At 46.4% G+C, this 24554-nt stretch overlaps 1 protein-coding gene across 1 annotated transcript in view; it reads left to right on the plus strand.

Moving 5' to 3' along the window:
• Positions 1 to 24554, plus strand: part of KPNA3 (karyopherin subunit alpha 3) — a 128885-nt gene that overhangs the window by 100035 nt on the left and 4296 nt on the right. Inside the window, exons 15-16 of the mRNA XM_082245243.1 lie at positions 6504 to 6666; positions 17346 to 17440. Coding sequence (XP_082101369.1) covers positions 6504 to 6666; positions 17346 to 17440 — 258 coding nt within the window. The remainder of the gene's footprint in view (positions 1 to 6503; positions 6667 to 17345; positions 17441 to 24554) is intronic.

Below are 24554 nucleotides of genomic sequence, written 5' to 3' on the forward strand. Positions count from 1 at the left end.
ATAGGTGTGAACCTGGCCTGAGACATTTAGTTGCAGCATGCTGCATTTTTTGTATTACCTGTCATAATAGGGTTAAAAGAACTAAAATTAACACTTTGTAGTACAAAAAGCGCAGATAATCGCTACTATAAGGGGGTCCTATACACTGTGAAATAGTGAAAGTGATACTATATAACTATATATATATATATATATATATATATATATATATATATATATATATATATATATATGATATAAATACACCCAGAAGTGGAATGTATGGGCATTTTGACTAGGAGTCATGAAGCTATATGAAGGGCGGAAGGGAGATTTACATTCTTTATTAAAGTAGTACTAAAAGCTGAGACTTGTTTGTTAAAAAAAAATAAAAATTGTTATACGTATCTGCTCTGTGTAATGGTTTTGCACAGAGCAGCCCCGATTCTCTCCTCTTCGGGGGTCCCCCACCGACGCTTCTGGCTCCTCCTGCCTTCAGATTGCCCCAATAGCAAGCTGCAAAGTATAGTATAGAGTGCCCCTATAGCAAGATAAAAAAAGCTGCTGCCTTTAGAACCGTTCACTTCCTGCCCAGGACTACATCTCCCCTGAGACATTGCTCCTCACACATTCACATTTTCAGGCACTTACTGGATGGTGTACTGAGCTGTATGTGTGCTGCACTCCTTCCTGATATCTAAACAAATAATGCATTCAGTATGCAGGCCAACTAATCGGTTATGAAAATAGTTAACTATTTTCGTAATCGATTAGTTGTTTCGGCCCTAGTGACATGTATGGTATCCCTTTTTTTCAGCATGACATCTTTTATAATTTACAAAAAATTGTGGTTATGTATTTTTTTTGCCTTAAAAATTTAAAGGGTTGTGGTTTCCCGATCGTGTATGGACAGACGCAGCTCCTTATCTTCATGACTCGTAGGGTTATGCTCCTCCTCTTAGGAATAGGCACTAGGGAGGAAAAAAACTTAACCATGCCTAATGAGGGCTGTCCCTGCAGGCATAACTCCTCAGACTCTGCTATCATCAGTTTGATCTGCCTAATGTTAGGAATAGGACATAGCTCCCTGCTGGGACTTCGGTCTTAGCGGTAACAGGGAATGTTTGTTGTTTTTTATTTTTTAACTAGTTAGATCCTGAGGGCCAAGATCCAGAGGAACTTAAAGTAACACCTGACTGCGGTTTCGCACTGGATAATCTAGATTACAAGTGTCAAACTGGCAGCTGCTTGCAGAAATGCAAGTCCCATGAGGCATTGCAAGGCTGACAGTTACAAGCATGACTCCCACAGGCAGAGGCATGATGTGACTTGTAGTTCCGCAACAGCTGGAGGGCCACCAGTTTGACACCCCTGATCTAGATTTTTAAAGTATCCCAGCCTGGCCCACGAGCGTGAGCAGGTTATAGTCCAGAACTAGGCCTCATCACGACAGTGTCCCGATGGATGGGGGACGAGCCTGTGAGTGGACAGTCTTGCTGGGATGCATCGACCTGGAATGCCCTGAGTCACAGCTTCCCCTTGGCTGACAGCACCCCCATCCCGGGTGGGAGGTGATCTGTTTAGGAGTGGCGTGTACACCTTGGCATTCCCCTACCCTTAGCAGGTTTTATCTTGGGAAGGTAATAATGCGGCCGTTATTTGATGGGGGTCGATTGTCCTGGGTGGGTCCCTGGCTAGGGACCTTTTTAGATGCCGGTTTGTTCTGGGACCTCTTTGGGGGGGTCCTTGAGACCACATAGCGGGTCGTGGGGGCCGTCATTTTGCTGTGGTTCATGATCTCTGTGTTCCCATTAGTTTGCATGGGCAGCCATTTTCTATATTTCCCCATTGAGAATGTATGAGCGGCCATTTTTTTTTTTTTTTTGAGGTCCGCGGGATGGACAGGCATGCGGCATGGCTTGTAATGATGGAGGCAGAGAGCTTCTTCCTCTTCCTTTGCAGACAGTGTTGGTTAGACAGCCTTCACCGTCTTCAGTGGGGTCCTCTGATTCACTGATATGAACGCCACGGACGCCCCCTTGTGAGCGCTGTCCTCACAAACGAATGGCCTGTCCTCTTCAGCTGAAGCGCGGGAAGACGCTTTGGTGGAAGCCCTGATTGTTTCAGTAGGGGAAACTTTGAAAATGGCAGATGAGCAGGGACACCGGGTGTTTTGGCTCCCGCAAAACCCAAAAATTGGGCAAGGTTTTCCCTTGTCCCGAGAATTTTCATGATATGGATAATGAACAATAGCGGCGCATCAAGCACATGCTATAGTGCCTAAGCACTTTTAAACACCATTTATCCCTTTGCTGAGACGGTCTTGAACCGTTGGATGGTACCGCCTAAGGTGGATCATCCTGTATCCAGGTTGAACAAATCTACTATAGTGCCTGCGGAAGATTCCCCTTTGTTTACGGACCCGGTGGACAGGCGGGTGAAATCCCCTTTCCCGCCACCTTCACGTGTTGGGCGGGTTCAATCCTGAAACTGATTTTTGTCTGTTTTGGTATCGGATGGTTACGGAATGGATAAAGGTTTTTGAGGGGAAACTAGATGCTGACTTAGTTTCCCCTGAGCTGATGGAACTTGTGGACCAGATGGCCCAGGCCCTAGTGTTCCTGTGAGATTTGTCCTTGGATGCCACTCCCCTGGTGGCCAGAGTGTCTGCTGTGGGGATTGCCATAACACTTATGGTGTGGCTGAAGAGCTGGTCAGCCAACCATGCTTCCAAGAAGGCCTTAACAGATCGCCCTGTCCTGAGAGAGCGATTATTTGGTGACTCGCTGGATGAGTTGATCAAGGGTCTAACTGGGGGGGAAGAGTACTCTTCTTCCTCAATCCTCCAAAGGTAAGGCACCCCGTAGTAAGTGGGGGCTTTCTTTCACTGCTCAGACGGTTTTTTCGTGCCTCAGGTGCAAGAAAAAGGTAAGACGTTCAAGGCTTCTGGAGGGGCTGAAAAGCCATGGTCAGGCAAGACCAGCCAGTCCGGTTATGCGGATATGTCCTCTTCAGCATAAAGGGGCGCCCTCACCCGTTTTCTGGGGTGGGGATACGTCTGCGCTTTTTTCAGGAACCCTGGACTTCATTCGAGACAAATGGGTACGAGATCGGATTTTCGGTCCTGGCCGGTGGACAGGTTCTTTCTGTGAAATCTTCGCCTGTCCCCTTATCGTTTGAGGGATCTCCGGGACGCAGTGCAGGATTTCCTTGCTCAAGGAATGATTGTGCCGGTTCCTCCGCAGGAACGCTTTCAAGGTTTCTATTCAAACCTGTTGGTGTTCAGGAAAGAGGGAAAAGTGCGGCCAATCCTGGACCTTAAGGCTCTGAACAGTTTTGTGCGGGTGCAGAAGTTTCGAATAGAATCCATTTGGTCGTGGTAGTGTGTTTTACATCAGGGGGATTTTCTGGCCTCCATCGATATTAAAGATGTGTATCTACACATCATCATCCTCTACGGGGGACACCAGCGATTTCTCTGCTTTGCGGTAGCAGAGGAGCATTTTCAATTTGTGGCATTACCTTTTGGTCTCACCTCCGCTCCAGAGTCTTTGCCGAGGTACTGGACCTGGTATTGGCCTTGTTGCGCCAAAAAGATTGCGATCCTGGGATACCTGGACGATCTCCTATTGAGAGTGGCCTCTCACTCGGCTCTGTTGGGCGACCTGTCAATTACAGTTGAGACCCTTCAGGAATTCCGGTGGACTATCAGTTGCTGGAGCAATCCAGTTGCTGTTGGAAACCAATCTGTCCTCCCTATGGAATTGCATGAGAGCCCTGGGTCTGATGCTATCAACCTTCGAGGCGGTTCAGTTCGCGCAGTCACTCGAGACCTCTGCAAAAAGATTCTTGCCAAATGGAACAGGGATCCACAGTCTTTAGACAAAATGAGCCGATTCACGAGGTCTGCTCTGTTCAGGTGGATCTAGTCGCCAGCATTGTGTCAGGGCAAGTCCTTTCTACCACTGTTTTGGACGGTGGTCACCACAGATGCCAGCCTGTCGGGCTTGGATGGAGTGCTGGGGAAGCTCTGTGCCCAGGGGACCTGGTCAACAGAAGTGTCTTCCTTGCTGATCAATATGCTCGAGCTCAGAGCAATCAAGCTTTGCCTGATCCACTGGACGAATCGGTTACATGGTTCTCCAGTTCGGATTCAATTGGACAATGCCACAGCTGTGGCTTACATCAATCATCAAGGGGCACCAAGAGTATCCTGGCGGCCGAGATTCTGGAATGGGCAAAAGACAATGTTCCAGCTCTTTCTGCAGTCCACATTCTGAGTGTGGAGGATTGGCAAGCGGATTACCTGAGTCGTCAGGTGCTGGATCAAGGGGAATGGTCCCTTCATCCGGAGGTGATTCATCGCCTATGTGTCCAGTGGGGAACACCGGAGGTAGACCTGTTTGGGTCTCACCTAAACAAAAAAGTCCAGAGGTGTGTGGTCAGGTCTCGGGATCCTCTGGCCGACGCCATAGACTCCTTGGTGGCTCCTTGGGGCCAGTATCGGCTGCTCTATGCCTTCCCTCAGATTAAAACTCTTGCCAAGGCTTCTCAGCAGGGTGGCGATGGAAGGAATTCCGGCCGTTCAGGTGGTCTCAGACTGGCCTCGTCGGTCTTGGGATGCAGACCTAGTAAAATTGGTCACTGATCCTCCGTGGAGACTTCCTCTGAGGGAGGATCTGATCTTTCAGGGACCGATCTTCCTTCCCGCTTTACGGTCGTTGGCTTTAATGGCATGGCTGTTGAAGGGCAGGTGTTGAGAGATAGGGGTCTCTGAATCTGTGATTCCTACCCTGTTGAAGGCTAGGAAGGCGACTTCTAGAAAGATTTATCATTGTATGTGGAAATCGTACATTTCATGGTGTGAATCGCTGAAGTTGCACCCTTGCTTGTTTTCTATAGCTAGGGTTTTGGCCTTTTTACAAAAAGGGGTTGAGCAGCGGTTGGCCTTGGGCACAAAGGGCCAAGTGTCGGCTTTGGCTATTTACTTCCAACGTCCGTGGGCTGCTGATGCCTTGATTCACACTTTTATTCAGGGGGTGCGTCATCTGGCTCCCCCGAGAGGATCCCCATTGCCTCCGTGGCATCTCAATCTGGTTTTCTGTTCTTTGAAAGCCTCCGTTTGAGAACATTCGGGAGATTTCTCTGCTTTATCCCAGAAGGTTGCCTTCCTGGTGGCAATTGCTTCTGCCCGCAGAGTGTTTGAGTTGGCAGCACTGTCCTTTCCGCCTTATTTTGGTGGTACTCCGACCTAATCCTCCTTTTCTCCCTAAGGTGGTGTCTGATTTCCATCCTAAGTGAAGACATTGTGTTGCCTTCACTCTGTCCTAAGCCTAAGCATCCCAAGGAAATTGCTTTGCATTCTCTGGATGTGGTTCGGGCGATCAGGGATTACCTGACAGTCACTGAGTCTTTTTTAGGAAATCTGATGCTTTTTTTTGTCCTTACTGAGGGATTTCTTAAAGGTTTGGCTGCATCTGCTGCGACTATATCCATATGGATTAGGCAGACGGTTGTTCAGGCTTATTCATTGAAGGGTCAGGTTCCTCCTTTCCTGTGAAGACTCATTCTAGTAGAGCGCTGAGTGCCTTGTGGGCTTTTCGCCATCAGGCCTCAGTAGTGCAAGTTTGTAATGCGGCTACTCTGTCGTCTGTGCATACATTTACAGAATTCTACAAGGAAGATTTGTTGGCATCTTCAGATGCATCTTTTGGCCACAAGGTTTTGCAGACTGCTGTTTAAAGAGACTCATTTGTTTCTCTTTAGGGGGTTTTTCATGGGTGAGCGTCTGTTTCTGCTTGAGCCTCCATGTTACCTAGTTGGCCAAGTTTAGCCTTTGGAGTTTAACTATTTGGTTTGCGTTCTTCCCACCCCTCTTGCCTACACTGCTTTGGGACGTCCCAATGGCCTAAGAAGCATAAGAGCTGCATCTGTCAATGGACGATGGAGAAGTGGATTTTTGTAAGAACTTACCGTAAAATCCTTTTTCTCTGAAGTCCATTGACAGACACAGCACCCGTCCCTCTGATATGGGGATGGTTTGTCTTTTTTATCACTGCTTGCAGCGAACTGGTATGCTGGAGCAGGGTGTGTGGGGTTATACCTGTAGGGACAGCCCCCTTAGGCGTGGTGAACTTTTTTTTTTTTTTTTGGCCTAGTACTACTCCTTTAGGGGGCAGCATAACCCAATGGTCTAAGAATCATAAGAGCTGCATCTGTCAATGAACATCGGAGAAAAAGGTTCTACGGTTTTGCCAGAGAACCCAATTTGTCCTGAAGTTAAAAAGATCTAATCTACCTGGAATACAGTCGTGGGGATATGTACAGTTTTACTAACACGCCAAAGTTGCAAAATTGTGTTCAGACGTTTTTTACCATCCTCATGAAGGGGTTCATATGTATGCCTGTTGTGAATATCAGAAAAGATGAGAACTGCTGAATCTGGCCACCCTTTTTGTATGCCGTTCTTGAAACTAGCCACACAACAAACATGCCTGTATAGTATTTTATTTTTCTTTTTATAGGTGGAGTACCTTGTACAACAGAATGTTATCCCACCGTTTTGCAATTTATTATCTGTGAAAGACTCCCAAGTTGTACAGGTGGTTTTGGATGGCTTGAAAAACATTTTGATTATGGCTGGGGAAGAAGCAAGCACAATTGCGGAGATCATAGAAGAGTGTGGAGGTGAGAACCTATTTGTTTATATCCCCTAGGTGAAATTACAGCTTGTTTAATGTATGTTATTAGTGGTGTACATTAAGTGGAATTTGTCTAAAAACTGTTATTTTTAATCATACATCACAGGACACAGAGGACTTCAAATTCATAATTGGGTTATGCTGCTGCCCTTGGGTGAATTAAAACTGGCCACAAAACAAGAATCCCTGCACAACTATAACTCATTTAATTTTAACAAAGCCTGTTTTTTAGCTCCTGTTGGGTGATGTGGGGCATCATGGGCAATTTTGGTGTCTCTTTTATAAAAGAGAGAAGCCATGATTCTTAGGATAATGGTGGATCTCGTATGTACAGGTTTATGTAGCCAAGATGAGGAGCAGAGAATGTGTTCTCAGCCGCTCATCACAGCACACTCCACAGACGGCCAGTGGAGTCTGAAATCTCACTGGCAGTTACTATGAAATATCTGTCTGATTCTCCAACTCAAAAGTAGAGAAGCTGGTGCGATTTGAGGAAGAAGTGTGTGTGTGTGTGTGTGTGTGTGTATATGTATATGTATATGTATATGTATATGTATATATATATATATATATATATATATATATATATATATATATATATATATATATATATATATATATATATATATATATATATATATATATATATATTTAATTTTACAGGTGTATCTCAAAAAATTAGAATATCATCAAAAAGTATATTTTATATAGATGCATTACACACCCTGATATATTTCTAACATTTTCTTTCCTTTTTTTTTTTTTTTTTTTTAAAATATGGCTTACAGCTGGTAAAAAATGCAGTATCTCAGAAAATAATCATTTTTCTTTCGTTCCTCAATGGACACAGTGCTCCATAAATCATAACTAGTGGGTTATATTGTTGCCTCCAGGACTAGGCGGAACAAAAAACACACCTGGCTACGCCCATGGGTATCCGTTTTAATCTGTCTAATCAGGAGTAAGGACCCAGGCTCCCGGCTGGGATCTCTGGTCCTAGCAATTTTCTCCTTCCTTACATCTTTTTTGTTTTTCTGTCAAGAGATCTCCATTCCACTGCCGGGCTGGACGACAGGCTGAATAATCTAGATTCTAGATCCAGTGGTCCCTCTAGCCCAGCCAGCAAGCGCGTGCAGACCGCAGCTAACGTACTAGATCGGCCGCGACATAGCCTCATGGACAGAGGCTGGCCTTTGAGTTAAACGTCTCGCAGGGTTGCATTCGAACGGGCTTGGGTCTGAGCCGCAGCAGCCCCTTGGCTGGCAGCTCCCCTACTTCGGTGGCGATGAGTTCTGTCTGGAGCAGTTACCCCCTTTCACCTCTTGGTGGTTTTCTTTGGGGAGGGGTTCCTGCCTCCCATCCTTAAATCCCTCACTGTGCTTCCCCCACTCCTATTCCCCCATCTGGACCTAGTCTGGTGGGGGTCCCAGGGCAGAGAATGCAGCAGACACCCCTGGATAGTGTCCTGCCTTGGTAGTCTGAAGGGACCCAGTGTAGGAGACCCCTAGGCAGCATGCTTTAGTGTTTGTAGCTAAAGGTGGCCATTTTCCCTTAGTCTGGCTGGTCTCCAGTTGGCGGTCATATTTGTGTAGCCAGATCTCGTGGTGCCATTTTCTTTTAGTCTGGGAGATGCTGGAGACAACTGAAGCCTCGTGGGGATGCTGAAGCTCCTCCATATCCTGTTCTTCAGTTTCCTCTTCCTCCTTAGTTTCCTCTTCCTCCTTGGTTTCCTCTTCCTGTGCCGGGGACATATGGACAGGGATGGCATCCATGATGATGCTGGGTTTGAATTCTGGGTGCTCCTCCGATCGGTAGGGTGAGTCTTTGAGGGTCCTTGTTGTCTCTCTGCTGAGTACCCTGAGCTTTGAGGGGAACCTTTAGTGGTGCTAAAAGATAATGTCTCCTCTCACCTTCCAGGACGGCAACACATGAGAGATGAGAGGCTCTTCCTTTCCCTTGAGCCTCAGGGTCACATCTCCCCTACTGACCCCCTCGGAACCCCAGCTTCCCATGGTTGCACTGATGGCGGTCCTGCAGTCCTTAGTGTCCCGGGTGGAAGTGGCGTGTGGGCAAAGGCCCAGGAGGAAATTTCCCCTGCTCAGACTCTCATTTGATTCTGAGCCTGATGCCGTTGTGGATGCAGCTCGTCCAGGGGGACTTAATATCGCATCCGCTGATCCATCTGATAGTGAGACTGAGTCCTACATGGTCGCAGCAGCGAATGAAAAAGCTGGTAGACGCACTTATCACTGCAGTGCGTTTGATTTTTAAAATGGAGGACGTGGCTGTGTGGTTTGGTATGCACAAGTCGCATTGTTCTCCAAAGGGGTTTCCTTATGTGCCTTATTTTGACAGGTTTTCCTGTAAGGAATGGGACGATACCCTTTTGAGGAGTAACTTTTAAAAAAGTGGCCTAGTCCACCAGTGGTGGACCCTCCTCCTGTTTCCATGTTGAATAAAGCAATCCTGGTCCCAGTAGAGGAATCCCCGTCCTTTAGGGACCCAGCAGGCTGTGGCACCTAGCATGTTTACTATGCCTGGTTTGGCATTGCGGCCAGTCTTTGCCACAGCCCTGGTCTCTCAGACCCTAACTGAATGGGCCAAGCTTGTGCGCCAGGGCCTGGGGGTAAGCAGGTCCCCACTGCTTATGTTGATTTAGCAGGCCAGTTGGTCCATGGGCGGCAGTTTATTTGTGATGCAGCTTTGGATACAGCTCCTGTGCTGTCCAAACTTTCTTGTTCAGTGGTGGTGATTGGGTGCGTGCTGTGGCTTAAAAATTGGTCCGCAGACCAAGCCTCTAAAAAAGCTCTCATTGATCTGCCCTTTCAAGGTGATCCGTGTTTGGGGCTACCCTGGATGACATCATTAAGGGTATCGTGGAGGGGGGAAGGGAAGAGTACCTTCCTGCCACAGTCAAGGAAAGGGAAGGAGCCTCGCTGCGGACGAGGGGGCCCTCCTCAGCCCATAGAAAATCTTTCATGCTTCTGGGATGGAGAATAAGGGAAATAGATCTTCTAAATCTTCCCTGGGAGGTTCCAGGCAACCTTGGTCTGGTAAGCATAGAGCTAGTTTTCCCCGGACCAGCAGACAAGACCCCTTCAGCATAAAGTCTGCCCTCACCCATTATTGGGGTGGGGGGACATCTTCGCTGGTTTCCGGCCCCATGGACTTCTTTGGTGAGCGTCAAAAAGATCTGCAAAATGTTTTTTTTTTTGGGGGGGGGGTACTCAAAGGGGGACAAAGCTTGTCCTTTTTCAGGTTTTTTAGATCTAGATCTTAAATCCTGTAAAGGTTCAAGTCATGTCTGAACCAGCTAACATCCCCCCCCTATCCCTGTCAAGGGATTTGTTTTACCTAGGTCAGATTCTATTTCTGACCAGGGTGTGGTCCTTCTGCATAAACTTCTGGGGCCACGGGCCGTGATTCACCGTCTACTGTCACGCAGATAGTGCTCTCTCCCATTTTGCATACAGGTTCTGAGTCTGATGGTATCCACCTTCAAGACAGTTCTGTTTGCACAGTCTTACATGCAGCTCCTTTAGCAGGTTCGGCTCCACAGGAGGATACAGAGGTTCGTTATGATGTCACTGGGTTCCCTGACAGACTCCACAGGCGTCCAAGGGCCATGGTAAGGTCAGTATCATCCCTGGCTAAGGCTTCCTTTGCAGTTCCTGAGCGGAATCAAGAGCGAGGATCTTCCAATCATCCTGGTGGCTGTAAAGGTCCCTTGGGGGCTTCCTCTCAGAAGACCAGTTGTCCCCAAGGGCTGATCTAGCATCCTGCTTTACAGTCGCTAGTTTTAATGGCTTAGTTGTTAAAAGCTAGGTACTGAGGGATAGGTCTGTCTGGATCAGTGATCTCTACTATGGTGAAGGCGAGGAAATCATCTTCCAGCAAGATACACAATCATACGTGGAAAGTGTACATTTCTTGGAGTGAGTCGATTGGTGCTCATCCTCTATCCTTTTCTGTGGCTTTGATCTTAACCTTTCTTCAACAAGGCGTTGATCAGAAGTTGGCCTGGAGTACCATTAAGGGCCAGGTGTCTGCCTTGGCAATCTTCTTTCAGCGAACTCTTTAGTTCGTACCTTCGTTCAGGGAGTTCCACACGTGGCTCCACCTGTATGATCTTTTGCCGCCATGGGATTTAAATTTAGTGTTTTTGGTTCTCCAGAAACCTCCATTTGAAAATATTCGGGAGATTCCCTTGCCTACATTATCCCAGAAGGGGACATTCTTGGTGGCTATTACCTTGGCCCACAGGGTATCGGAATTGGCGACATTATCCTGTCGCACTCCCTATTTAGTGGTCCATAGGGATTAAGTTGTTCTTCGCCCCTGTCCACCATTCCTGCCCAAAGTTGTCTGACTTTCATTTGAATGAGGACAGTGTGTTGCCTTCCTTGTGTCCCAAGCCGGCTCATCCCTAGGAATTTGACTTGCATACCTTGGATGTGGCTCGTGCGATTTTTGGGGTATCTGGCAGCTACGGAGTCTCTTCAGAGGTCAGACTTGCTTTTTGTGTTTTATGTACAGACCAAGAAAAGGGCTGGCTGCTTCTTCGGCTAGATGAATCAAGACAGATGGGGACTCAGGCCTATTCCCTTAAAGGTCAGGTTCCACCTTTCCCTGTCACGGCCTATTCTGCTCAGGCACTGAATGCTTCTTGGGCCTTCGTCGTCAGGATTCAATATTGCAAGTTTGCAAGGCGGCCACTTGGTTGTCCATGCGTACCTTCGCAATATTTTATAAGGTAGATGCTTTGGCATGTGCGGATGCTTCTTTTGGCTGCAAAGTTTTGCAGGCTGCTATTTAAAGAGGGGCTTTCTCCTCTTGAGTGGTGTTTTTTCTTTAAACCTTTATTTTTCAGATAGGGATCCTGTGTCCTGGTTAAGGGCTCTTATGTTTAGCCTTGGGTTATTTTCCCCACCCCTCATTTTTTCTTTTGGCACTGTTTTTTGGGACTTCACGCTAGTTATGATTTATGGAGCGCTTTGTCCGTCGATGAACGAAAGAGAAAATGTTGTTTTCTCTATCGTTCATCGACAGACGCCGCTCCATATCATCTTTTAGACCATTGGTTATGCTCCTCCAATCAGGAATAGGACACTAGGCAGGAAAAAGCTTTACCACGCCTATGAGGGCTGTCCCTGCAGGCATAACCCCACACACTCCGCTACAGCATCTAGTTTTTCTGCCTAGTTTAGGAATAGGACCTAGTTCCCTGCTGGGACTTCGATCTTAGCTATAATAGGTAAGTTATTGTTATATTGTGATTTTTTTTTTTCACTAGTTAGAGTTCCTGGAGATCTACAAGCAACAGCCGGCTGTGGTTTTCGAGGAGTACCCTTCTTCCTCAGTTCTCTAAAGACAAGGCGCCACGTCATAGACAGGGGCCTTCCTTCACTGCTCATAAGCGGCTTTTTCGTATCTCCGGGTCACAAGAAAAAGGGAGACCGTTCAGGTCTTCTGGGAATTCCAAGAAGCCATGGTCCGGTAAATCAAAGACCGGCCAGTCCGGATCTGTGGACAAATCGTAGTTTGCATGAAGGGGTGCCCTCACCCGCTTCTGGGGTGGGGGGACGTCTTCGCTTCTTTCCGGAACCTTGAACTTTCTTGATTCAGGAGAAATGGGTTCACAAACTGATCCTATCAGGGTACAATATCGAATTCCAGTCTCGTCCATCGGACAGATTCTTCCGATCCAGCCTGCGCCTCTCTCCAGACCAGTTAAGGGATCTACAGGAGGCGGTACAAGACCTGCTATCGCAAAGGGGTGATAGTACCAGTTCCCTCTCAGGAACGCTTTCAAGGGTTTTATTCAAACCTGTGGATATGGAAGGAAATAACACAGGAGGATAATGAGGAGAGGGCTGCACACCCCAATAATATGCGCATCAGCCTTCGGAACGGCGATGGCATGGGATAGCTGGACCTCCAGTGACGCGAACAACATCACACCCGGAAGTGGGCTAGAGCGACCGGAAGTGGGAGTGTGCACCCACGGCCGATGTGTCCCCATGCCGGGCAGGCAGTGGATTGTCCAATTTCAGAGGGAGGAGCCCAAGAGGGAAACCTATAATGGAAGTTCCAGAGAACAGAACATTTCTTGAATAGTACAATAAATCAAAAAAGAGTCTAGTTCTGGACCGGAAGGTTTTGCCCCCTTAATGACCAGGCCATTTTTTGCGATTCGGCACTGCGTTACTTTAAAATGGACAATTGCGTGGTCGTGCGACGCTGTACCCAAATAAAATTGATGTCCTTTTTTTCCCCCCACAAATAGAGCTTTCTTTTGGTGGTATTTCATCACCTCTGCAATCTTTTATTTTTTGCGCTATAAATAAGAGCGACAATTCTGAAAAACATATATATATATTTTTCACCTTCTGCTATAGAACACTCCCCAAAAAAAAGTAAAAATCTAAATTTCATCAGGTGTTGGACCAAGGGGAGTGGTCCCTACACCTGGAGGTGTTTCACCTCCAGTGTGCTTGGTGGGGGAGGCCTGAGGTCTATCTATTTTCTTCTCATCTCAAGAAGGTGCAGAGGTTCGTAGCCAGATCTTGAGATCCTCTGGCTGACGCCACAGACACGCTGGTGGCTCCTTGGGGTCAGTATCGGCTGATTTATGCCTTTACTCTGCTGAAACTTCTGCCAAGACTTCTACGCAGAATAGAGGTGGAAGGGGTTTCGATCATTCTGGTGGCTCTAGACTGGCCTCATCGGTCTTGGTACGTGGGCCTAGTAAGGTTGGTCGCTGATGCTCCTTGGAGACTTCTTCTCAGGGAAGATCTGCTGTCTCAAGGTCCGATCTTCCATCCTGCTTCACAGTTGCTGGCTTTAACGGCATGGCTGTTGAAAGCCAGGTGTTGAGGGATAGAGGTCTTTCTAACTGATTCCTACGCTCTTGAAGGCTAGGAAGTCTACTTCCAGGAAGATATCATCATACGTGGAAATCATACATTTCATGGTGCGAATCGCTAAAAGTGCACCCTCGCTTGCATTTGGTTGCCAGGGTTTTGGCCTTTCTGCAGAAAGAGGTTTAACAGCGGTTGGCTTTGGGCACTATCAAAGGCCAAGTGTCAGCCTTGGCAATATATTTTCAACACCTGTTAGCTATGCATGCCTTGATTCCTACCTTCAGTCAGGGAGTGTGCCATATGGCTCCTCCTCCGCTGTCCCCGCTCCTCCGTGGCGGTTCCCGCTTCCTCCGTGGGATCTAAATCTGGTATGATCTGTTCTTCAAAAGCCTCCTTTTTGAGAACATTCGGTAGATTCCTCTGCTTTCATTGTCTCAGAAGGTTGTCTTTTTGGTGGCGATCACTTCTGCCCGCAGAGTATCTGAATTGGCGGAGTTGTCCTGCCATTCACCTTATCTGGTGGTTCACAGAGATAAAGTGATACTCTGCCCAAATCAATCTTTTCTCCCTAAGGTGGTTTCTGATTTTCATTTGAATGAAGACATCAGGCTGCCATCTCTCTGTCCCAAGCCCAAGCATCCTAAGGAAATTGTCTTGCATTCTTTGGATGTGGTTCCGGCGATCAAGGTTTTCCTGTCGGCTACTGAGTCTTTCAGAAAATCTGATGCTTTTTGTCCTTACTAAGGGACCTTGTAGGGGCTGGCTGCGTCTGCTGTGACCATTTCCAGGAGGATCAGGCTGACGGTTGTTCAGGCTTATTCGCTGATGGGTCAGGTTCCTCCTTTCCCAGTGAAGGTGCATTCTACTAGAGCGCTTAGTGCCTCTTGGGCTTTTCTCCATCAGGCGTCAAAGTTGATGTGTTGGCATCTTTGAATGCCTCCTTTGGCCGCAAGGTTTTGCAGGCTGCTGTTTAAAGAGAAACTTTTTGAGGGTGTATATTTTGCTAGGTGAGCTCCAGTTCTGGTTGAGCTCCAGATTACCTGGTTGGCTATGTTTAGCCTTTGGGGAGTTACGTTCTTCTTAGTGTTTTTGTCTTCCCACCCCTCCTGAATATACTGCTTTGGGACATCCCAATGGTCTAAAGATATGGAGCTGCGTCTCTCGAACGATAGAGAAAACTGGATTTTTGTACTTACCGTAAAGTCCTTTTCTCTGAAGTTCGACAGACGCAGCACCCGCCCCTCTGCTATTGAGTGTGTGGGTTTTTTTGTCTTCTAAACACTGCTTGCAACAAAACTAGATGCTGTAGCAGTGTGTGCGGTTTTGCCTGCAGGGACAGCCCCCATAGGCATGGTAAAGCTTTTTCCTGCCTAGTGTCCTATTCCTGATTGGAGGATCATAACCAGTGGTCTAAAGAAGATATGGAGCTGCGTCTGTAGAAAAGGATTTTACGGTAAGTACAAAAATACAGTTTTTGTACTTACTGTGAAATCCATTTCCTCTGATTTCGACGGACACAGCACCCACCCCTCTATGGAGTTCTCATACTTCTAATACTGCTCATTACTACGCTGATTACCTAAAGCAGAGAGGGGGGTTTATATCAGCTGAGGATGGCCCATGGGCGTAGCCAGGTGTTTTTTGTTCTGCCTGGTCCTACTCCTGAAGAAGGCAATCTAACCCGCTAGTTATGATTTGGAGCACTGTGTCAGTCAAACTCCGAGAAATGGATTTTACAGTAAGTACAAAAATCGCATTACTTAAGACCAATTAAATATTACAGAACTGGCTTACTGTAAAGTGATAGCGGCCTTCAGCTCATCTGTAATGTTGGGTCTGGTGTCTCTTCCTCTTGGCCATACCCCACAGATTCTCTCTATGGAGTTTAGGTTTGCTTGCCAATCGAGCACAGTGATACCATTATCATTAACCACTTGCATGTGTGTGTGTGTATATGTATATGTGTGTATATATATATATATATATGTATATGTATATGTGTGTATATATATATATATATATATATATATATATATATATATATATATATATATATATATATATATATATATATATATATATATAAATTGTTTTTTTTTTTTTTTTTAGCAGAGACCCTAGACAATAAAATGGAGATTGTTGCAATATTTTTTTTATCTCACCGTATTTGTGCAGCGGTCTTCCAAACGCAATTTTTTTTGGAAAACAAAAACACTTTTTTTTTAATTAAAAAATATCCAGTAAAGTTAGCCCAATTTTTTTTCTATAATGTGAAAGATAATGTTACGCCGAGTAAATAAATACCCAACATGTCATGCTTCAAAATTGTGCACACTCACGGAATGGCGACAAACTTTGGTACTTAAAAATCCCCATAGGCGACATTTTAAAAATTTCTACAGGTTGCCATCTTAGAGTTACAGAGGTCTAGGGCTCAAATTATTGCTCTCGCTCTAACGATCGCGTGTGGTTTGAACACCGTTTACATATGTGGGCGGGGTTTCCGTATGTGTTCGCTTCTGCGCACGAGCTAACGGGGACAGGGAGCTTTAATTTTTTTTAATCCATAAAAAAGAGCAGCATTCTCTATGGCTGTGGAAAGGCTGCTAATCCAAGGGGTCGGTGCACTCGTACTGAACGGAGAGGTTTTCACAGCTTCTATTCCAACCTGTTCAAGTTTCCCTAGCCAATGGAGACATCCAGTCTGTTCTGGACCTTAAAGCGGTATTAAAACCAAAAATGTAACATTGTGGTCTACCAATCATTAGATGTGGTGGGTGCATTCATTTTCTTTGTTTTTCCTTTGTTTTTTTGCCTTTTTGCTCTTGTTCTTGCCAGTAACACATTTCCTGCCTTAGAGTGCCCCCACTCTGGATGAAGGAGCACAGGGGGCACCTTCGGACAACAGCATTGTCAGTTTGGGTCGATGGGAGTGTTACATGAACTAGCAGATTTAATTACACTAACAGATTGAAGCTAAACTCCAGCTCACACTTTATAAGCAGTTACAGCAAACTTTTTATTTTGGGATAAAGGTTTTACATAAAAGCAGGTAATTGTAAGCACCCTTGTCAGTGGTAAATAGATTGTATCTGCCCTCTAACTTCATGAGAGCTTGTTCTTTTGACAAACGCTTAAGGAACGTTTTAAAAAAAGTAGACTAATGCAGTTATCGCATATAAAGTCCTCTTTGTCCTGTGATGTTCAATTAAGCAGTTTTCTGGTTTACCGGTAAAATCCTTTTCTTGGGAGTACATCACAGGACACAGATCCTTCCCCTTTTGACTGATCCTGGTTGCTAGCCATAGGCTTAGCTGAGCTAGGAGTTTTGTCTGGGGTGGGGATTGTTGAAGATGGCAACATAACCCAAATAGTCATAATTATGAAAGTCCTTTGTTACCCTGTGATGTACTCCAAGACAATTATTTTAACAGGTAAACCAATAATCCAAATTTTTTTGGCTCTGACTTTCTCTCAGCTTTTAAATGCAAGTTAGAAAATCACTCATTGTTTTCTTTAGGTTTCACAGCCTTCCTATAAGTTGTCATAAAAGGCACTTTATAACCAGATTAGGTTTTCAAATATGTATTATAGTTATGCATAGAGAAATGTATTGTTTAGGTGCATGCATGTTTCAAATTATAAATCCTCAGTAAATGTACATGTAAAGAATTATACTGCCTAGTGGCACGAGAGAAGTGCACCAGATTTAGGAAAAGCTACTTTTCAACAGCGGCATCAGGTAAAAATCTTATGGGTAAGCTTTCTTTTTTATTTTCACTTGGCTCTCTATTTCTTTTAGGTTTGGAAAAGATAGAAGCACTGCAGCAGCATGAGAATGAAGAAATTTACAAACTAGCGTTTGAAATCATAGATCAGTATTTTTCTGGCGATGATGTAAGTTAAAGCAAAAAAATTGCTCTCCTTTTTTACTGCACTTTGGGAGTCCTCCTCTATTTACAAGATGGCAGTGACATTTCTGTGTAACGTATAGTTTGCTTGAAGTTTTAGCTACTTTGCCTGTTTCTGACAAGTTTTAAAATTTCACAGGCGTGTTGGAATGTCCACTTTTTTTTTTTTTCGCATTTGATATTGGGTCCTTTTGAAAGGCAGGGGATGTGTTAAAAACCCAACTCTGAGTAAAACTTTTGATAGGGGGAAGTGATAAACTGATAAACTATCAGGTGTTTTTTTATTTTTTTTTCCCTTTTTGCTAGTCTGTTTTATTCTTTGGAGTTTTCTCTTCCTGCTTGTCCAGACAGGAAGTGATTGGATGTTTTTCCAACAGGGACACCACCAAAAATCCTTTTTATATGGACTAGAGAATGGTTATGCCCAGAGGCAGTGGGCAAGCTCCCTAGATCAATATTTTACAAAGGTTGTAGTCTTGTTTTGGGCTTTTAGAAACCCATCCAGCCCTTCAAGCTGCTTAATAAGAACCCTTTCTGTGGATGGGGGTTAAACCCCTCTTTCCTTCCGCAAAGACCTTCTGTCTTATTGTACAACTTTTAAACTAAAACTTTATTGGACGGTTTATGTATTCATACAAGGTTATTGTAACTCCCTGTAAGTCTCCTTCTCGGGGATGAATACATTTAACTACATTCAAGTATAACTAAAGGCTAAATTATATTTTTTGGGGTAGATTGGGGAGGGATTAGAACCTTTGTCAGTTTTTTGCTGTCAGTGCTCCTGTTGAGGAGATTCGCCCCTTGTCCTGTTTACCTTTATTAAAAGTGAAGGTATAAGGAAATCCTACATTTTGGGTTGTCTCCGGAAAAGTAATAGAGGGGAAATCTTCCAACGGGGACACTTGTTCTGGTGACATGGCGGTCAACACCGAATTACCTTCATTTGGCAGAGATTTCCTCTCAATTCTGTAATAGCTGATGTCCTCTGTACCTTTTTTATGTGTCGTCCTCTGTTTTTAATTGTACAACCTCCATTTTAACTGGTGTTCTGCGTGTCTCTACAAGAAAGTTGTTTTACTTTTAAGGGTCCATTCACACTAGCGCGACTTGTCAGGTGACTTGGTCGCCTGACAAGTCGCGGTCGGTCGCCTGCTATTGATTAGCACAGGACCCGTTCTAATAGGAGAGACACAAGTCGCTCCGACTTAGAAAAAGGGTCCTGTACTACTTTGGGGCGACCTGGAGGCGACTTGCATTGACTTCAATTATATGAAGTCCGTGCAAGTCGCGCTGAGGTCTCGATGCACGCTGTGCATGGCGACTTCACAGGTCGCCCCGGCAAGGCGTGTCGCCCCTGTCTGAATGGGCTCCAAGTTTAAATTGTTGATTTTCAGTAATTGTTACATTTGTTACAATAGATACCTCCTGGTCTTTAGGTCTGGGGAGGTGGTAAAAGAACTATTTTGTCTAGATTGTATAAAATACCTTTTGTTTTTCCTCTATTAAAGCCTTTTGGTTATGTTAGTCATATACACCTGTGCCTCTGCCTTGAAAGATTTAGGCTGTCCATAAATTATATCCAATTCAGCTCTAGAGCAATTTTATTTTTAGCATTCATGTAAAAATCATAATTTCGCTTTTTTTTCCATTGACGGGCACAGCTTCTGAGATTCATAATCATTAGGTTATACTGCCCCCTACAGGAGTAGGGCACTAGGGAGAAAAAAAATCTGGCTACGCCTATGGGCAGTCCCAGAGGATATACTCCCTCTTTGCTATAGGTACTCAGTTTTTTTTTTTCTGCCTAGTCAGAAGTAAGGATCTAGTTCCCTACTGGGATCTCTAGTCCTTAGAAACTTTTTTTTCTTTTAGATATTTTTTTCTCCCGGTCTTTTCCTGTGGGGTTCTCGCCCTCTCTGCTGAGGATCGCATGGTACTTTGTGCCTGACGACCGAGTGGTGCTGCCAGTGTGGTGGGGGTTGTCCCTTTGCAGTGTTACACTTTTTGTGGGGTCTCCCTGGTGACTCATGGAGTCTTTGGAGCACATCTCCCCACCTGATCCCCTCTCTGAGGCTGCGGGGCCCTCCAGGTCCCAACCATCCATCGATGTACTGACTGTGGTCCTGGAGTCCTTGGTTTCCCAGGTGGAAGTAGCTTTCGTGCACTGGGCTAGCAAAAAGCGTCCCCTGCCTCATCCGATCCTGAATCTGATTCGGCCGCTGGGGACGTGGGTCACCCTGCTGGGTCTGTGACAATGCACCCCGAAACCTCATCTAGTGAGGATGATTCCTCCACATCTGCTACTGCGCACGAAAAGGTGCTGGTGGAAGTAGTTTGTATCTGTGCTAGAGATCTTAAAGGTGGAGGATGCAGTTGCAACGGAGGCGCAGGTTCCCTTAGGAAACACCTTTGCCGCTCTAGATGGTTTGTGAGTGCCAATTTTGACAGAATTGTCGTTAAGAGTGGGGAACGACTTAAACGTCCCCATGTGGTTCCTAAGCGATTTGCTATGCGGTACCTCTATGAGGTGTCTTATTAAGAAGTTGACTGTGCCACCAGCCGATTTAATAGGCCTTACCCATATGAGGAGTCCTTCATTAGGAGGTGGACTATTCCACTGCTGGTGGACCCTCCGGTTTCCAGATTGTACAAGGCAACCGGAATCATGGTTGCCTTTGTTCAAAGAGTCCCCGGCCTTTAAGGATCCGGCTGATAGGAAGGCGGAAGCTGTGGCCCACAACATGTACACTCTGGCTGGTTCGGCACTGAGGCCGGTATTTACCATTGCCCTGGTGTTGCAAACTCTGAGTGGGGTAAGTTTTTACCTGACCTGAAGGGAAAAAAAACTCCCCACCCCCCTCTTTGCTGAGCTGGCGGACAATCTGCGATGCCTCTTTGGATGCAGCTTGGCTGTGCTTCGGCAGTGCTCCTTCGGTGTGTCTTTTGGCTCAAATGCTGGTCTGCGGACCAGACTTCTAAAAAAGCCTTGACTGATCTCCCCTTTCAAGGAGATCGCCTGTTTGGAGCTACCCTGGATGACATGATTAAAGATCTTACAGAGGGAAAGAGTACTTTTCTTCCGCAGGCTACTAAGGGCAAGGAACCTTGTCATAGAATAGGCGTGGGCCCTCCCCGGCTCATAGGAAGTTTTTTTCCGTCTCTCAAGGTCGACTGACAAGGGCTCGAAACCTTTCAGGGCCTCCTTGGTTTCTGGACATGTGGAGTATCCTGTACAAGACAAGTGGGTCCACATTCATTCGGTCCGGCTACAAGATCGAGTGCCACTCTTGTCCCTCGGCAAGATTCTTTACTTCCAGCCTGTGCCTGTCCCCGGACAGTTTACAGTCTGAGGCAGTAGAAGACCTGTTGCTTCAAGGGGTGATTGTCCCTGTTCCGACTTCGGAACATTTTCAGGGGTTTTACTCAAACCTGTTTACAGTGCCCAGGAAGCAAGGCAAGGTGCGTCCAATCCTGGACCTCAAGGCGCTGAACTGCTTTGTGTGGTGCAGAAGTTTAGGATGGAGTCCATTCCGCATGGTGGTGGCATCCCTGCATCAGAGAGATTTTCTTGCCTCTATCGACATCAAGGATGCTCACCTTCACATTCCAATATGTGTCAGTCACCAGCGCTTCCTCCACTTTGCCATGGGAGAGGAGCATTATACGTTTGTGGCGTTGCCCTTTGGTCTCGCTTCTGCTCCTCAGTTCTTCACAAAAGTGTTAGCCCAGGTGCTAGCACTGTTACGCCAATGGGGGATAGTGGTATTGGGCTACTTGGATGATCTTCTGCGAGCAGGGTCTCCTTTTGCTCTGATGGAAAACCTGGAAATCACCATACAAACTCAGCAGGAGTTCAAGTGGATTCTGGATTTTCAGAAGTCTGCTCTGGTTCTGTCTACAAAGCTGGGTCTGACTCTGGATTCGGCCTTAGCCAGAGAGCTCCTTCCTCTGGACAAACTTCCAGAAATTGCAGGCTGCAATTCGTCTCCTGCTATCCAGCAGATGGTCACCCCTCTGGACTTTCATGCGAGTGCTGGGCCTGATGGTGTCTTCAAGGTGGTTCTGCTTGCACAGTTCCATACGAGGTCCCTGCAAAGGGAGATTCTGGCCAAATGGGGACAAGACACCGCAGTCTTTGGACAATCTGATCCGGCTGACCGAAGGAGTCCCTGATATGGTGGCTTGATTCTCCGGCGCTTCGGCTGGGCAAATCCTTCCTCTTGTGTTGGACAGTGGTCCCCACGGATGCCAGCCTGTCCAGCTGGGGAGTTGTCCTCGGCAAAAATTCTGCTCAGGGGATCTGGAAACTGGAAGAGTGCAGACTACCGATCAATGTCTTGGAACTCCAAGCGATCAGACTGTTCTTGGACCATTGGACAGATCATCTTAAGGGAAGTCCAGTGCGCAATAAATCGGACAATGCCATGGCCGTGGCTTCTTTCAATCACCAGGGGGGCACAAGAAGTGTTCTGGTGGCTCTGGAGGTAGCCAGCATTGTAAGGTTGGCAGAACGGTTCGTTCCAGCTCTCTCCACTGTACACATACTCGGGGTGGGAAACTGGCAGCCGGATTGGACCAAAGGGAGTGGTCCCTTCATCCGGAGGGGTTTCATCAGTTGTCTCCGGTGGGGCATCCCTGAGGTGGATCTGTTGGCATCTCGGCTCAACAGAAAGGTGCAGAGGTTTGTGGCTCGGCCACGAGATCCTCTGGTGCCCTGGTCCTCAACCCTGGTCCTCAGGGCCCACTAACGGGCCAGGTTTGCAAGATAACTGAAATACATCCCAGGTGAAATGATTTGCTGCTCAATGATTGCAGTACTCTAGTCTGCATCTCCCCAAGGTAATACCTAAAATCTGGCCTGTTAGTGGGCCCTGAGGACCGGAGTTGAGGACCACTGCTCTGGTGGACACCTCAGACGTGCTGGTGGCCCCGTGAGGTCAGTATCGTTTGGTCACAGACGTTCCTTTGGAAGCTTCCTCTTGGGGAAGGTCTACTGTCCCAAGAACCAATCTGCCATCCTGGTTTACTGTCGCTGGTTTTGATGGCTTGGCTGTTAATGGCAGGTGCTGAAGGATAGATGTTTTTGTGAGTCAGTGATTTCCAACGCTGTTAGAAGCTAGGAAATCTACTTCTAGGAGGATCTATCATCGTACATGGAAGTCCTACATTGCCTGGTGTGAGTCTTTTTGAGGTTCATCCTCACTCCTCCTCGGTGGCTCAGATCTTGACCTTCCTACAACAGAACAGAAATTGGCCTTGAGTACCATCAAGGGCCAGGTGTCAGTCTTCTTCCAATGACCCTTGGCCACACACACTCCCTGGTGCGTACCTTTTCAGGGGTGTTCAACATTTGGTTCCTCCAGTGTGGTCTCTGTTGCCACTTGGGACTTCAGTTTGGTGCTTTCGGTCTTCCACAAGCCTCCCTTTGAGAACCTTTTGGGAGATTCCCTTGCTTACATTGTCTCAGAAGGTGTTTTTTTTTTTTTTTTGGTGGCTATAACCTCTACGCGCAGGTGTCTTAACTGGCGGCGTTTATCTGTTGTTCACCACCTTACTCGGTGATTCAGAGAGAAGGTGGTTCTTCACCCCCTGTCTGTTTTTCCTCCCAAATGTTGTCTCTGATTTCCGTTTGAATGAAGACATTGTGTTGCCTACCCTGTGTCCCGGGCCAAAACATCCTAAGGAACTTACTTTGCGTGCCTTGGCTGATGTTCGGGAAATTAGGGTGTACCTGGCAGCTACGGATCCTTTTAGGAAGTCAGACTCACTATTTGTGCTTACGGATGGGCCTCGGAAAGGGTTGTCAGCTGACTCGGCTTCCTCTGCGACCATTTCCAGATGGATCAGACAGATGGTGATTCAGGCCTATTACATCAGGGGTCAGGTTACTTCTTTCCCTGTCAAGGCACACTCTACTCGGGTGCTTAGTGCCTCCTGGGCCTTCCGTCATCAGGCGTCCGTGACGCAGGTTTGCAAGGCAACCACCTGGTCCTCTGTGCAAGTTTTCACAAAATTCTAGAAAGTGGATGTGTTGGCATCTGCGGATGCTTCTTTTGGCCGCAAGGTTTTGCAGGCTGCTGTTTAAGACCCGTTCACACTGGGGCGACGCTACTTGCTGGGGCGACCTCACAGGTCGCGGTGCGCAGCTCGCACCGCGACCTCGGAGCGGCCGGCACGGACTTCATATCATTGAAGTCAATGCAGGTCGCTCCAAAGAAGCTCCGGACCCTTTTTCTAAGTCGGAGCGACTTGTGTCGCTCCTATTAGAATGGGTCCACAGCTACTCTATGGCAGGCGACCTGTCAGGCGACCAGGTCGCCCCAGTGTGAACGGAGTCTTGGAGGACCTAATCCTCCTTTGAGGGTGTATTGTTTTCAGGTGGGCTCCAGTTTTTGTTGAGCTCCTGTTACCTGGTTGGCTACTGTTTAGTCTTGGGAATTTTTTGCTGTTCCACCCCTCATGTGCAACACTGCTTTGGGACATCCCAATGGTTATGAAGATCTAGAGTTCTAGAGAAAGATAAAATGGGATTTTTTTTCTTACCATAAAATCCATTTCTCTGATGTTCATTGACGGACCCAGCACCCACCCCTCTGTGAAGTTGTCATTATTCTGACACTGCTTGTAACAAAACTGAGTACCTATAGCAGAGAGCGGGACTGCCCATAGGCACAGCCAGATTATTTTTCTGCCTAGTCCCCTACACCTGTAGGGGGCAGTATAACCCAATGGTTATGAAGATCAGGAGCTGTGTCCGTTAATGACCATCAGAGAAATGAATTTTACGGCAAGTCAAAAATCAAATTTTTTGGCAATAAAATTACCTAAACCCAGAAAACCCATATTTACTGAAAGCAGAGGCCTTGTAAAATAGGTGATAAGTTGCAAACTTTTATGTCGCATTATATTTGCGCAATGGTTTGTCAAATTTTCCGGGGAAAATATAAAATGAATTTTAGTGCAAAAACAATTACCCATTTTTGGGTAAAATATAAAAGATTAGGTTGCATCGAGTAAATAGATACCAAACATTCCATGTCCTAAAATTTTTGTGCGCTCGCGATACTGCCAAAACTGTGATGCCAAAAAATATCCATATG

Source organism: Pelophylax lessonae (genome assembly GCF_965119305.1).
Source record: "Pelophylax lessonae genome assembly, chromosome: 2".
NCBI lineage: Eukaryota > Metazoa > Chordata > Amphibia > Anura > Ranidae > Pelophylax > Pelophylax lessonae.